The 15,597-nt window shown below is 33.9% G+C and overlaps 2 protein-coding genes across 2 annotated transcripts; both read right to left on the bottom strand.

The window, feature by feature from the left end:
- Window positions 1-1,478: 1,478 nt before the first annotated feature.
- On the bottom strand, window positions 1,479-3,032 carry LOC141721421 (UDP-glycosyltransferase 91A1-like). The gene has a single exon (XM_074524346.1). The coding sequence runs from the start codon at window positions 2,994-2,996 to the stop codon at window positions 1,593-1,595; it is 1,404 nt and encodes a 467-aa protein (XP_074380447.1). The 5' UTR covers window positions 2,997-3,032; the 3' UTR covers window positions 1,479-1,592.
- Window positions 3,033-9,200: 6,168 nt separating this feature from the next.
- On the bottom strand, window positions 9,201-10,139 carry LOC141719961 (uncharacterized). Its single transcript, XM_074522319.1, has one exon. The coding sequence runs from the start codon at window positions 10,137-10,139 to the stop codon at window positions 9,201-9,203; it is 939 nt and encodes a 312-aa protein (XP_074378420.1).
- Between the last annotated feature and the right edge of the window lie 5,458 nt (window positions 10,140-15,597).

Genomic DNA, 15,597 nt, shown 5'->3' with positions numbered 1-15,597 from the left:
CAAGGTTCAAGAAGGGTAGCAAGTGACCAAATGCTAACCACGGAGACATTACAATGTGCATTCTTTTACCGGAAGCCATGTCTGCTCTCAATGACTATAGATAATTCATTACGCAAAAACTGTTTGTCGGTAGCAATACCCAAAACGAGAAACATTAATAATAATAATCCAGACAACAGAAAGCAACTAATAATAATAATAATAATAATCCAGCATTGATTTCGGTCGATCGTGACACTCTAGATTAGCCATCAGTTTATCAACATAACAGTTTGGCTTTTCCATGTCAGTGAAAGAACTTTGCATCTCCTTTGCTTTGTCCTTGTATACCATCCCCGCTTCAGATAAATATGAATTTATATTTTGGGGGGAAATACTAACTACTGTATTTTAGGTGGTCCAACAGCTGTGTCTGTGGATCTCTCTGTCTCTTTGGTCAACCTTCACCAGTTACCACACTGTGATCTCCGCTGTCCTTAGTTTCAGGATTTTAAATTTCTAACAGCAGTGGTACTAGAAGTCGAGTAGTGCCATGACTAAACAATATTATCTTATAGATTTGTTTTTTTGTTGATTAATGGAATCTTGCGCAAGTAATGTAATCTAAGTATTTACTTGTTTATTTGTATGTAAACATTACGCAAAAACTGTTTAAACTTTAAATATTTTTTGCAGCTCATAAAATTACTGAATATACATATGTACATTCCAAAACTCATATTATTAGCATAACTAATATTCACTGACATTGCTATTAATATGAATTTTAAGCCAAATAGAAGGGGAGGGAAGCAACTTTTAGATCTGAAGGAACTTTTGGAAGGCCTCCGGTGTTTCGAGGAGTGCAGATAAAGGAAATTCTGTGACCGCTTTTAGCAATGAGCATGGCAAGGTTCAAGAAGGGTAGCAAGTGACAAAATGCTAACCACGGAGACATTACAATGTGCATTCTTTTACCGGAAGTCATGTCTGCTGCTCTCAATGACTATAGATTATTCATTTATTTGGTATCTTAGATAAACTAGTAGAAAGAATAGGGAAGAGAAGAATGAGGAAGGTGAAATCGGATTGGGCTATGTTTTGGTGGTAGTTATTCTTACTAATGATCAGAGGTGAATCTGCCTTGTTAGTTTGTGGTAATCAGAGCATGTGCTATATTTATACACTAATACTACGGACGCTTCATGCAGGAGATGGATCTTTGTTGATGTACATTTAAGCAATAACAAGAAATTTATATCCCTGGAAAAATGGCCACCTAAATTTTAGATCTATTTTAGAGAAATTTCGTTTGGAGATCGATCTTTATCTGTCTTCCATGTACAACGCCTGTGTGGGGATTCATGTCAAATCATTACTAAATCCTAGCATTCACTAATAATCAGATAAGCACTAGGAAAAGTTTGTTATTCTGTGCTTGCAATCTTTTATAATGCATGTTCAGAAGTGAGCACGAATTGTGGAATAAGTGTACCAAATTCACAACAGAACAACGAAGCCAGTTTTATTAAACTGTCCTAAGACAGAAGGCACAGGGCAGAAACACGAGATAGTCATACAAGCGAAAGCAACTAATAATAATAACCCTGCATTCATTCCTGTCGCTTGTGAGCTTCTAGATAAGCCACCAAGTTATCAACATAACCGGTTTGCTTATCCATGTCACGGAAAACACTTTGCATCTCCTTCACTTTGTCTCGATAAACCTTCCCAGCTTCATCCACCATTACCAGCTTAAGTGACTCTGCCACGGAGTCTTTAGTGAACGAGCCATCTTGCTCGTTCCTTGGGATCACAAAGCCCAACTTCTTCTCCGCTAGTTGACTAGCAATTATCCCCTGATCTCCCAACATTGGCAGCAATACCAGCACTTTTCCAAACTGCACAGCCTCCACAACAGAGCTCCAACCTGCATGAAACAACATACCACCAACCGAGCCATGCTTCAGTATCTTAGTTTGAGGCACCCATGTCTTGTAAACCATTCCACGACCTCTAGTTCGCTCTTCAAAACCTTGAGGCAACTCAACTGGCTTGAGATCAATCAGCCCTCTTTGCTTTCTGAAAGCCCAAAAAAAAGGCAATCCAGACAACTCCAAACCGAGTGCTAACTCAGTAACCTGAACTTGATTCAGTTTTGTTTCAGCACCAAACGCAACATATATCACTGACCCCTCTGTTTGTTTATCAAGCCAATCTTTTATATCACCCCAACTTTCATTACCCCCATGGTCCACACCCTCTTGAACAGGCAATAATCCAACAGGAACCAGTGGTTTTCCATAGATCTCCTCTACTAAATTTAACCACTCCGGTTCAAACTCAGCGCTACTTCTAATTGCCACCATATCACAGTTTTGAATTGTCTTTCCAAGGCGATACTGGTCACTTACATTCTCCGTTCCATCATCTTCTAGATTAGGAGCCATTGCTTGTATCTGATACTTAGTCATTGCAACACTTGTTTCAAAGTAAACCCATTCAGGTTTCCTCGTAAAACTTTCTAGTTTGACACGATAATCATCAGCATCGATCATGTTGCCTGGAGGGCCCAAAAAACCTAAAGTTGAAGCAGGGAAAACACTATACCACCCGACTGGAATTCCAGAACCGGAAGCAACAGGGCCAAGCCAATAAGATGCAAAATCACACAGTATCCAATCTGGTAACATGGATTCTACAAAAACAGTAACAGCATTCTCAAGATAATCATAAGCGATTTTTAAATACTTAACCTTGTCAAACGGGATATCACTTGTTGCTTCTGCTGATCGAGGAAGGTTAGCAAAAGGAGGCAGGGGGACCCTGATAAAGTCTATATGAGCTTTTAGATCTGAAGGAACTTTTGGGAGGCGTTCGATATTTCGAGGAGTGGAGATAAAGGAAATTCTGTGACCTCTTTTAGCAATGAGCATGGCAAGGTTCAAGAAGGGTAGCAAGTGACCAAATGCTAACCAGGGAAACATTACAATGTGCATTTTTTTACCGGAAGCCATGTCTCCTCTCAATAACTATAGATCATTCATTTACTTGGTTTCTTAAATAGGCTAGTAGATTGAACCGGACCAGATCTAGGAAAGAGCACAAGCGCCACGTCACATCAAAAACCGCGGCGCACACAGTATTTTTGGTTTTTGCTCTCATTTTCTTCGCCTTTATGTCATTTTTTTAATAAAAAATGAGTAGATAGACACTTTCACATATTGCGGCGCCCACAATATTGTTTTGGTTTATGCACTCGTTTTCTTCGCCTTTTTGGTTTTTGCCCTCGTTTTCTTTGCTGTAACTTCATTTCTTCATAAAAAACCATGAATTTAGAAGTTACAGCGCCCACAGTTTCTTGGGTTTGCTCTTTTTTTCTTCGCCTTTTTGGATTTTGCTCTCGTTTTCTTAGCCGTAACGTCATTTCTTCATAAAAACCGTGAACCTAGACATTTTTAGAAGTTAGCGCCCACAGTTTCTTTTGGTTTTTGCTCTCTTTTTCTTCATCGTTGCGTCATTGCTTTATAGTTCTTATTGTTACAGAGGCCATCCAATCTTATCCTTTTATTCTCCTCCCTTAATATTTATTATTGAATTTTAAATAAAGGAAAAATCTATGTAGCATACTCAAACTCACCATATAAGTTAATAAAACTATCCAAGCAAATACTTGCCTAAAATTTTTACTTTCAATTTTAAGTAACTTCAAGTTTCATGTCATTTAAAATTTACGGAATGCTTCAAGCATTAATAACGAGCCTTTACACTCTAACAGTGTGGTCTCCTCGTTTAGCAATGAGCATGGAACCAGGGTAGCAAGGGACCAAATGCTAACCAGGGAAACATTACAATGTGCAATTTTTTACTGGAAGCCATGTCAGCTTTGAATAACTATAGATCATTCATTTATTTAGTTTCTTAAATAAATTAGTAGATGGAACCGGACTAGATCTAGGAAGGAGCATGGGCGACACGTGACATTAAAAACCGCGCGCCCACAGTATATTTGGTTTTTGCTCTTATTTTCTTAGCCGGAATGTCATTTCGTCATTTCATTTCATCAGTGATGAGTAAATGGACAATTACACATATTGCGGTGCCCACAGTATATTTTTGGTTTTTGCTCTCATTTTCTTCACCCTGTTTATCTCTCGTTTTCTTCGCCTTAAATCATTTCCTTATTAACAAAAATTGTGAACCTATACCCTTTTAGAAGTTACACGACGCCCACAGTTTCTTTAGATTTTCCTCTCTTTTTCTTTGTCTTTCCGTCATTTCTTTTTCGGTTCTTATTGTTACATAGGCCATTCGATCCTTTTATATATTTTGGTCATTCAATATTAATTAATGAATTTTAAATTAAGGAAAAATATTTGTAACACACTCGAACTCACCATATAATTTAATAAAATTATACTAACAAATACTTGCCTAAATTTTTCCTCTCAATTTTAAGTAACCTTCAAGTTACAAGTCATTTAAAATTTCCGGAATGCTTTAAGCGGTAATAAGAGTGTAAGACTGTAAAGCATGTGAAGGCAGGGCAAGGCAAGGCATAGGCTTAAAAGATTTTAGGGCTGAAGTTAAGGAATTTTGTTAATTTAAAAGGGAGTTTGAGAATATTTGGAGAACCTAAGACGCGAGAATATTTGGAGAACCTATTTTTTCTTGCTTTTTTACGGGACTTGTTTTCTAACTATAATAACTAGCCTTTGCACTGTATGGAGAGTTTGAGGCATATTTTATATATGTTTTTGATATGATTTCCGGAAACTAAAACTTGGAGGTTGTTCGATGACTTAAACTTTCATATTTGATTCACTTATTTTTTAGTTTCACCACCTTTTGGTTTCACCTTTTATGATTCATGTTATAACTCTAATTATATTATTTTTATTCTTTTTTATTCCCATATGACCTAAATTCTATATGTATTATTTTTACCCGTGTTTTGAATTTTATAAGCTATATTTTTTTTTATTATTTTTATAGGTTTGAACCCTATTTTTAATTATATTTTAAAATAAATAAGTTCATATATTGGCCCAACTAAATAGGTTCCGAAAAATATAAATCACGACCAATGAAATATGTCATGTGTTTAAATTGAAATATTTAATTTAGAATATTTTAATTTGTTGGTGGAATTCCTTTTTAATAATATAATATGGATATTATAAACACTGTATTTTGGTTTCACCCCCAAAAAATAATAAAATTATTTAAACCGTATTATGATTACAATTATATTTTCGCATAACTCTAAATTATTTCTTGATAGGGTACTTGCTTTCATCTTAGTAGGCGTAATTTGGTTTCAACCCTGGATTACTATTTCATGTAGAGTTCTATGTTGTTTTTAACAAAATATAGATTGTTGGAATCATATTATAATTACGATATTTCTATTTTTTGTAGAATTCTTTTTTACTTTTTATTAAAATAATAAAATGGAATCATTTGTATATTGTTATTAGTAAGAGAATCCATCTTTTAAGGGGTACTTTGGTTTCATCCCTTTTCGGTTTCACGAACTTTTGGTTTCACCCTTTTTAAATTTTACAATATCTCTAAATATATCATTATTATTCTTTGTTTTTATTCCTATATAACTTATAATTCTATATATAATATTACCCATTTTTTATTCTTATATACCACATATTTATATTATTTTTATATAAATGAAACCATATATACATTGTAATTTCTAAATTCATACATATAAAATTCTATTTTAGCACCAAATGAAAGTTTATACATACATAAAGAATATTTTATTAGAAAAAATATGTGATCACAAACTATATAAAAACACAAATGCAGCTAACAATAAAAAATATAATATGCAAGTAATGTTGATTTAGTGTTTTGTTAAATTATCCGTCAATTGGGTTACTTATTGCTTGACCAAAGTTTAGATGTAAAATGTTAGTTATATCTTATCAGATAACAGAGACATAATAAAGTTGAGTTTGATGTTCTAATAAAATTTGAGTTAATGAAAACTACATATAATTTCAAAAGAAAATTATAATAATAGTACAATTTCATTAATTATATATTTTAATTATAATTTAGAATTAATTTCTATAGTGATTATTATTTTGATCTCGGTCCGTGCTTCGCACGGGTTATCAACTAGTCTATATATAATAGGATAACAAATGAATAATTAGTGAGATTAAAAAGTCTCATTTAAAGGACTAAATTACCCCTATTTTTAATTTTTATATAAAAGATGTGATTTGTGGGAATCAAACTCAAGATATTTCATTCACCTATACAATCTCATACTACTACAATATAATGTCACACGTGTTTTTCATCATACACATAATATATTTTATTTATTAATCTTTTTTAGTTTGAAAATGTATATCATATATTTTTAACATATTTTATTATTATAAAAAGTAATTAAAATGTACATATATATTTTATAGAAAATATTGAAAATAGAATCGCTTATATATAAATAATCTATAATGGTATTATATATTTAGATGATTTCGAATTATAATGAGTCAAAACATTTTATTTTATTCCAATTTAAAATAAGAACTTGGCCCATTTTCAAAAAATATTTGAAATTTGACTACATGACCCGGCCGAAAAATATCGTCACATTCTACGTTTAGTAAATTTAAATTACAAGTTCGGGGAGAATATCTTACCAATAATGTGAATTTTTTTAGTATCTTATGTTAATATAAATTAATGTGTTTGAGGTGTTTATAAAATCAAGTCAATTGATTATTTAAATTAAAATTACTAACTTCACTAGAAGCGCATTATTATTTTTGGGGATTGTCCCGATTTTCAAAATATCTGAAATTTGATATGAGATCTCACGAGATTTTTTAAAACTACGATGATATATTAAATCGATTTATTTTTTATTTTTCATTTTAAAAATACTAGGTTTTAAAAGAATTCTTCTTGATAAATAATATTCATTGATCAATATAATATTGTATAAATATTTGAATTATTTTATATTTTGAATTATTCAAATAAAAGTTATATTTATACTATATTGTAACATTTGATTCAATTTATTTTATATTATTTAAAGAAAAAATATATATTCTTCAATAATCTGAATGAATTAACCAGTTCAACTGATATTTATAAAACTTTATCAAATTGAAAAATATTTAATTTTATGAGAAGAGTATACAATGTTATCAAATTATTATATGATGAAGAAATATTAGAGTAGTAATGAAATGAATTTAAAAACAGTTTAAATAACGGTTTAAATATTATAGTAGTAATAAAAGAAACTTAAAAATAGTTTAAATATTAGAGTCTTTATAATATAAATTATAGTTCTCTAGAGACCTCTATTTAAGGGAGCCCTCCTGAATTGACACCTTGTATATATGTATATATGTATATATGTATATAGGGTGGCAATTGATGAAGGCCTCTCTTAGATAGAGGTCCGTAGAGAACCATTGTTTAAAAAATATAAATACATATTTTATTTAATTTTTCATCATATATAGTTAAAATTTTTATTACCAAATTAAAAAATAAAATTGCACAATTTTTTTATTTAAAAAATCATTAAAATTTGATGAAATAATTTAAAGTGGTTCTGTAGTAGAATCATAGTAAAATCACGCTTGTCCAAAATTGTAACAGCCCGCACTTCCGGACTATTAAATTCTAAATCGAAAACTAAAAATAAAATATATTATTACTCGATAATTCTAATAGATCACGAAATTCAAAGCAGCGGTCAAACTCAATAATCAAAATCATAAAAATAGAGACGCAGCTCCACAAATCCGATAATAATTGTCTAACAGATAATTAAATTTATTCTCTAAAAACAAAATCTTTATTCTAATTCAAATAGCACAAAACGAAGCAGCACAGATCTCCACATAGTTCTCATTCCTTAATCTTAATATGCTCCAAATTCCGAACCTGAAATGTTAAAAGGGGTGAGCTACACAGCTCAGCAAGTACAAATTGACTAACTTTTAAACAGAAAAACAATGGGTGTTTTGATAAAACGATTTTTCTTAAAACAATAATAATTTTGTAAAACATTTTCTAAAATAAATCCAACCCAAAGTTTTATATTTTAAAATTCAGAATTTAAAACAGAACAGAGCAGAATTTATAACAGTACAGATTTTATAACAGATCTGAGCAGAATAAAACAGAACGAAACGATAATTCTTATAAATACCACAGTCTTGATCTACGGCCACACTTTGCCAGTAGCCGGCATCTAATTCTTATTCTTATTCTTTATACCACACTTTGCCAGTGGTCGGCATCTAAAGTTCAATAATTACGCGCCCTTAATAGGTATCTAAAGTTGCACACTTGTGCGCCTACTAAGGGTATCTAAGGCTAGTTCCGGAACTATAGCGTAAATTACGAACGGTTCGAAAACGTAGAGACTGGGTTCTAAAATTCACAAATACTTATACCTTATAATTTTCGAAATCACAGTTCTTATATCTTATACGAAATCAAAAACAGAATTGAAATATCTTTTCCGAAAATTAAAAGTAAGTCAAAAGGTACTTACCTCAAAGCCTGACCAGATCTGAATTTACTCTTTTTGACCCTCTAAACGATATTTTCTTGAAAAACACGAAACACGAAAGCTGAAGATAACGAAAAGACCTTTCTGAAAAGTCCAGAATCACTGAATTCTGACTTACGATGAATTTTCTACGAATTTTACAAGACAGCTGATTTTTGCTGAGAAAGTCCTACGAATTTTAATGATAAAAACAAGGAATACGAATATGGTGTATTTATAACGATACAAAACCCTATATCTCAACTAGGAAATAATAATATTTCCTCCTAAAGATTTACAACCTCTCCAAGTAAATTCCATAAATAAAATATTTGATACACACAATTACCTAAACTAAAAAAAATTTCGATTTTCTAAATTATTCTTACACTTATTTCCACAAATAACAAATCTTTTCACAAATCAACTACCTTGCACAAAATGTTTTCAGAATATTCTAATTTTAAAATATTTATCTAGACAAATTAATATCTAATTTCTAATAAATAAATTAAAAATAAAATTACGAATTTTACATTCTTCCCTCCTTAAAAGAATTTGGTCCCCAAATTCACATAACATAAATAAATTAAATAAGTCACTAAAGAAAAGAAATCATACCTTAATTGCGATAGTTGTCATTTCCTGTCAGCTGAAACACACGTCATTTGCCCATCTTGTTATCTGCTTCCTTCCTTGGTGGCGGTGGCGGATTGTGCGGACAATTCGAAATCTTATGTCCTACTTCTCCGCAATGAAAACAAGCACCTGTATTCCAACGACAGACTTTGTCCGGATGATTCTTGCCGCACCTGGTACACGTCTCTCGATCACCTTGACCCCCGATGTTATCGTACACGTGTGGCTTCTTGAGTGGTCCCCCTTGAAAAGATTGCCCACTAGTTTGAGTGAACCGCCTCTTATTCCAACTGCCAGACGCCTTTTCAGATTCTGCCAAGCCCCTTTCGATCACTAACGCCTTGTTGAGGACAGCCTCGTACGTCTGAAGTTCAAACGACGCCACTGAATTCCTGATGTCACTTCGAAGTCCCTCCTCTAATCTTCGTGCTCGACTGCTCTCATCTGCTACTAGGGTCGACGCGTACTTCGCAAGCTTTGCAAATTCTGCTTCGTATTCAATGACGGTTCTTCCACCTTGTTGAAGTCGAATGAAGTCCCTCTCTTTCTGCAGACGAACTGTTCTCGGAAAGTACTTGTCCTCTAAAGCCTTCTTGAACTTTGCCCAAGTGTACGGTTCATGATTTTCTTCAAGATTTGTCGTCTCATTCTTCCTCTTTTCCATAAGCCACCAGTCGTAAGCGCTTCCTTGCAATTGGTACACAGCTAAGGTCACCTTCTGTTCCTCATTGCTCCCCAGAAGTCCGAAAGCTTTTTCCATCTCTTGGATCCACATCTCAACGATAGCCGGGTCTGTAGCTCCATCAAAAGTTGGCGGGTTCAAACGCTTGAATTGAGAGACGATGTTGGGCTTCGGTTGCTGATTCACAAGTACAGCTAGAGTTTCAGCCAGCTGGTCAAAGACGTTTCCTCCTTCATCATTATTGCCCTGATTTTCATTGTTGTTCTGATTTTCTCCATCCATCTTTACTAGAACACACAAAACAAATTCTAAACTTATAGCCAATAATCAAAAAAAACACAAAAGTCAAACATATCAAATAATCACACAAATAAATGCCCTAAATCCAAAATAATTTTCTAAGACCTATACGATAGTCTAAAGGATCGCATCCTAGGGAATGTACTAGTCCCATACCTAATACACTCCGAAGGACAGCCTGCTCTTGATACCAACTGTAACAGCCCGCACTTCCGGACTATTAAATTCTAAATCGAAAACTAAAAATAAAATATATTATTACTCGATAATTCTAATAGATCACGAAATTCAAAGCAGCGGTCAAACTCAATAATCAAAATCATAAAAATAGAGACGCAGCTCCACAAATCCGATAATAATTGTCTAACAGATAATTAAATTTATTCTCTAAAAACAAAATCTTTATTCTAATTCAAATAGCACAAAACGAAGCAGCACAGATCTCCACATAGTTCTCATTCCTTAATCTTAATATGCTCCAAATTCCGAACCTGAAATGTTAAAAGGGGTGAGCTACACAGCTCAGCAAGTACAAATTGACTAACTTTTAAACAGAAAAACAATGGGTGTTTTGATAAAACGATTTTTCTTAAAACAATAATAATTTTGTAAAACATTTTCTAAAATAAATCCAACCCAAAGTTTTATATTTTAAAATTCAGAATTTAAAACAGAACAGAGCAGAATTTATAACAGTACAGATTTTATAACAGATCTGAGCAGAATAAAACAGAACGAAACGATAATTCTTATAAATACCACAGTCTTGATCTACGGCCACACTTTGCCAGTAGCCGGCATCTAATTCTTATTCTTATTCTTTATACCACACTTTGCCAGTGGTCGGCATCTAAAGTTCAATAATTACGCGCCCTTAATAGGTATCTAAAGTTGCACACTTGTGCGCCTACTAAGGGTATCTAAGGCTAGTTCCGGAACTATAGCGTAAATTACGAACGGTTCGAAAACGTAGAGACTGGGTTCTAAAATTCACAAATACTTATACCTTATAATTTTCGAAATCACAGTTCTTATATCTTATACGAAATCAAAAACAGAATTGAAATATCTTTTCCGAAAATTAAAAGTAAGTCAAAAGGTACTTACCTCAAAGCCTGACCAGATCTGAATTTACTCTTTTTGACCCTCTAAACGATATTTTCTTGAAAAACACGAAACACGAAAGCTGAAGATAACGAAAAGACCTTTCTGAAAAGTCCAGAATCACTGAATTCTGACTTACGATGAATTTTCTACGAATTTTACAAGACAGCTGATTTTTGCTGAGAAAGTCCTACGAATTTTAATGATAAAAACAAGGAATACGAATATGGTGTATTTATAACGATACAAAACCCTATATCTCAACTAGGAAATAATAATATTTCCTCCTAAAGATTTACAACCTCTCCAAGTAAATTCCATAAATAAAATATTTGATACACACAATTACCTAAACTAAAAAAAATTTCGATTTTCTAAATTATTCTTACACTTATTTCCACAAATAACAAATCTTTTCACAAATCAACTACCTTGCACAAAATGTTTTCAGAATATTCTAATTTTAAAATATTTATCTAGACAAATTAATATCTAATTTCTAATAAATAAATTAAAAATAAAATTACGAATTTTACAAAAATTATTCCACAGTAGAATCAAAATTAATTTTTTTTTTCAAATTTCAATTATTAAACATTTTATTATATTTAAATATAACTATTATTCTACTTTAGCAACGAATTTGATGAAATTCTATAATAGAAAAAGAATTCTCTAGGATACCAAAAATACTGTGTGGGCCGCTGTTTTTGGTGCCACGTGTCGCCAGTGCTCTTTCCTAGATCTGGTCCGGTTCAATCTACTAGTTTATCTAAGATACCAAATAAATGAATAATCTATAGTCATTGAGAGCAGCAGACATGACTTCCGGTAAAAGAATGCACATTGTAATGTCTCCGTGGTTAGCATTTTGTCACTTGCTACCCTTCTTGAACCTTGCCATGCTCATTGCTTAAAGCAATCACAGAATTTCCATGGTCATTGTAATGTTTTTCTGGTTAGCATTTGGTCACTTGCTACCCTTCTTGAACCTTGCCATGCTCATTGCTAAAAGAGGAGACCACAGTACAATGACGTGCATATAAAACCTGTGACGTTGAAGTTTAAGCTTAAATAGATAACTTAAGCATACTATAAGCAAATAAGGCCACAGTACAATGATGTGTATATAAAATCTATGTCAGGTTGTATTCTGGGCTTAAATAAATAACTTGTAAGTGTTCACAGCAGCTCCTGCAATCGGATTGTCATGTCCAAAGAGCATATACATAGTGTCACTGACATTCTTGCATAGCCTATTTACCTCCTATGTCTATTGTTTTATATGCGTTATTTCTCGGTTTGGGTATTGCTACTGACAAACATGGGCAAAGTAAATATTTTAGGTAAGTATTTGCTTGGATAATTGTCTTAACGTAAATGGCGAGTTCGAGTGTGCTACATAGATTTTTCCCTGTATGGTGAGATCGAGAGTGGTACATAGATTTTTCCTTAATTAAAAATAATTTAATAAACATCAAGGGACTGGAATAAAAGGATAAGATCGAATTGCCTCTGGAACGATGAAAACTGATAAAGAAATGACACAACGGCGAAGAAAACAAGAGGAAAAATCAAAAGAAACTGTAGGTGTTGTAACTTCAAAAAGTGTCCAAGTTAACATTTTCTGATAAAGAAATGATGTTACGGCGAAGAAAACGAGAGCAAAAACCAAACAGGTGAAGAAAACGAGAGCAAAAAATGAAAAAAATAATGTGGGCAGCGAAACATTGAAAAGTGTGAAAACAATCTGCGATTAATACAAATAATCAAACAAGTGTGTGCGTGAGTAAACGAAATCAAACGGAGGAAGAAAAGATATAAACAGAAGAGAGATCCTCGAGTCCAGTTGAAACTGTCTCCTTAAAGCTATTTCGCCTCTCACCGTATGTGCGAGTCGATAGCCTCCCAGGATAAAACGAGGTAGCGGCGGCGTTACGGATAACGAGCACCTTCAGCGAGCTTGAACGGGCACGAAACTATCACCGAGAGAGAGAGATTTGTGTTTAGAGGCAAATATGTTTTTGGTGTGTCTAACCCTAACGCCTTAGAGGTGTTTATATAGGTGTAGATAGACTTGTGCGCTACTCTTTTCCATAATTAAATATCATTAATTATGGAATCGGTGTAATACTTGCAAGCTACTCTATTCCATAAATAATCTGAAACAGAATCAGATTAAATATATCAAGACATACACCATATCAATTAATCTGAAACAAAATCAAATTAATTTATGCCATAATATTTGAGCCAAATTCTAATGGAAAATAATAATTTCCATTATTAAGAGAATATCATCATATCTCACACATCTTTTAGTCATAATGCTCAAAAATATGACTTACCAATATGGGACTTATACCCATATTTTCCAACAATCCCCCACATGGGTGAGATTGGTGATCTTAGTAGCACACACCAGACAGACAGACAGACAGACAGACACGGAGTTTGACTTGGTGATAGTTTCTTCGATCAGATATATCATACGATAGGTAGAGAATGCTCCTTGAACCTTCGCTCGAGTAAGCATACCGACTTTACTGGTAGACAGTAGACGTGCTTGTCCTTGAACTGTTCGACCGTTTATGTAAACGATGATATACTTATCACTATATCGTTTCTGACTCGTTCAGCTCTCATGAGTATGTCCATTTTGGCCATGGAACATCGTCCTGGTTCTGCAGAAGTTTCTAAAGAATTGTGCCTCGCAATTCTCCTTTGAAGCGGCCCCACTTCTCTCCCACATAGGTGATCTTTATCTTATAGAGTAACCCGCGTTTACTCAACTGAATTCCATGCGTTCACTCCTGAGCTCCATGTATTCATCAAAGATCATTAAAGGCTCAAAGCTTAACCTCGTACCTTACGGGTCTCACTGTTTCCTCATCATAGGAACAGGCCAGGGGTTACCCCCACAGTGATTTGGTCATCATGATTTAGTTGTCCCATTGAACCAAGTTCTTGGGATCTCCAGTCAGCAATGGTTGGGTGTCCACCATGATGCCGTTAAGCAATAGGCTTAAGGCCCATCCCTCTCGATGATTTCTCAACCACTTCTCTTGATAACCCTTTGGTTAGTGGATCCGCGATATTATCCTTTGACGGTATATAGTCAATAGTGATAATTCCGGTTGAGATCAATTGTCTAATGGAACCGTGTCGTCGTCGTATATGACGAGACTTTCCATTATACATCGTGCTCTGTGCTCTGCCAATAGCGGATTGACTATCACAGTGAATCCCTATTGCAGTTACAGGCTTTGGCCATCTTGGAATATCCTCCAGAAACTGACGTAGATATTCAGCCTCTTCGGCGCATTTATCTAGTGCCACAAACTCAGCTTCCATCGTGGAATGAGTTATCACCGTTTGTTTTGAGGATTTCCATGATATTGCCGCTCCAGCTAATATAAACACATAGCCACTCGTAGACTTAAGTGCTTTCTTGCTAGATATCCAATTTGCGTCAGTATATCCTTCTAATACTGCTGGGTATCTGCCATAGTGCAGTCCATAGTCTCGAGTTCCCCTCAAGTACCTTAGTACCCTTATAATCGCTTTCCAGTGATCAGCTCCCGGATTACTCGTAAACCTACTCAACTTGCTAATTGAGTATGCAATGTCTGGTCTTGTACAACTCATGAGGTACATCAGACTACCAATTATCCTCGAGTATTCCAATTGGGAAACAGCTACACCTTTGTTCTTGGATAGGTGCAAAGTCATATCCACAGGTGTCCTAGCTTTCTCAAAGTCATCCTTAAGAAACTTCTCAAGGATCTTGTCAACATAATGTGGTTGACTTAATGCGAGACCCTCTGATGTTCTAGAAATTTGAATTCCCAGAATTACATTTGCTAGTCCCATATCTTTCATGTCGAACCTTGATTTCAACATGTCCTTTGTAGATTTGATAACTTTATCATTGCTTCCAGCAATAAGTACATCATCTACATATAGTGTCATCATGACATAGCCATTGTCATTCTCCTTGACATAGTTGTTCTCGTTATCCTTGTAATAGGCACTGCTATCACATTCATTGATTTTGAAACCATTGGCCAGCACGACCTCATCAAATTTTTCATGCCATTTCATAGGCGCTTGTTTCAAACCATACAATGATTTCACCAATCTACACACTTTCCTTTCTTGTCCTGGGACAACAAACCCTTCAGGTTGTTCCATATAGATTTCTTCATCTATGTCTCCATTTAGGAAAGCTGTTTTCACATCCATTTGATGTACAGTTAGATTACGCATTGCAGCAATAGCAAACATCATCCTTATGGACGTTATTCTCGTTACAGGAGAATATGTATCAAAGTAA

The sequence above is a fragment of the Apium graveolens genome, chromosome 4 (assembly GCF_009905375.1).
Source record: "Apium graveolens cultivar Ventura chromosome 4, ASM990537v1, whole genome shotgun sequence".
Classification (NCBI taxonomy): Eukaryota; Viridiplantae; Streptophyta; class Magnoliopsida; order Apiales; family Apiaceae; genus Apium; species Apium graveolens.
The sequence above is the reverse complement of the archived record's forward strand: the minus strand, read 5'-3'. Positions and strand labels throughout refer to the sequence as shown.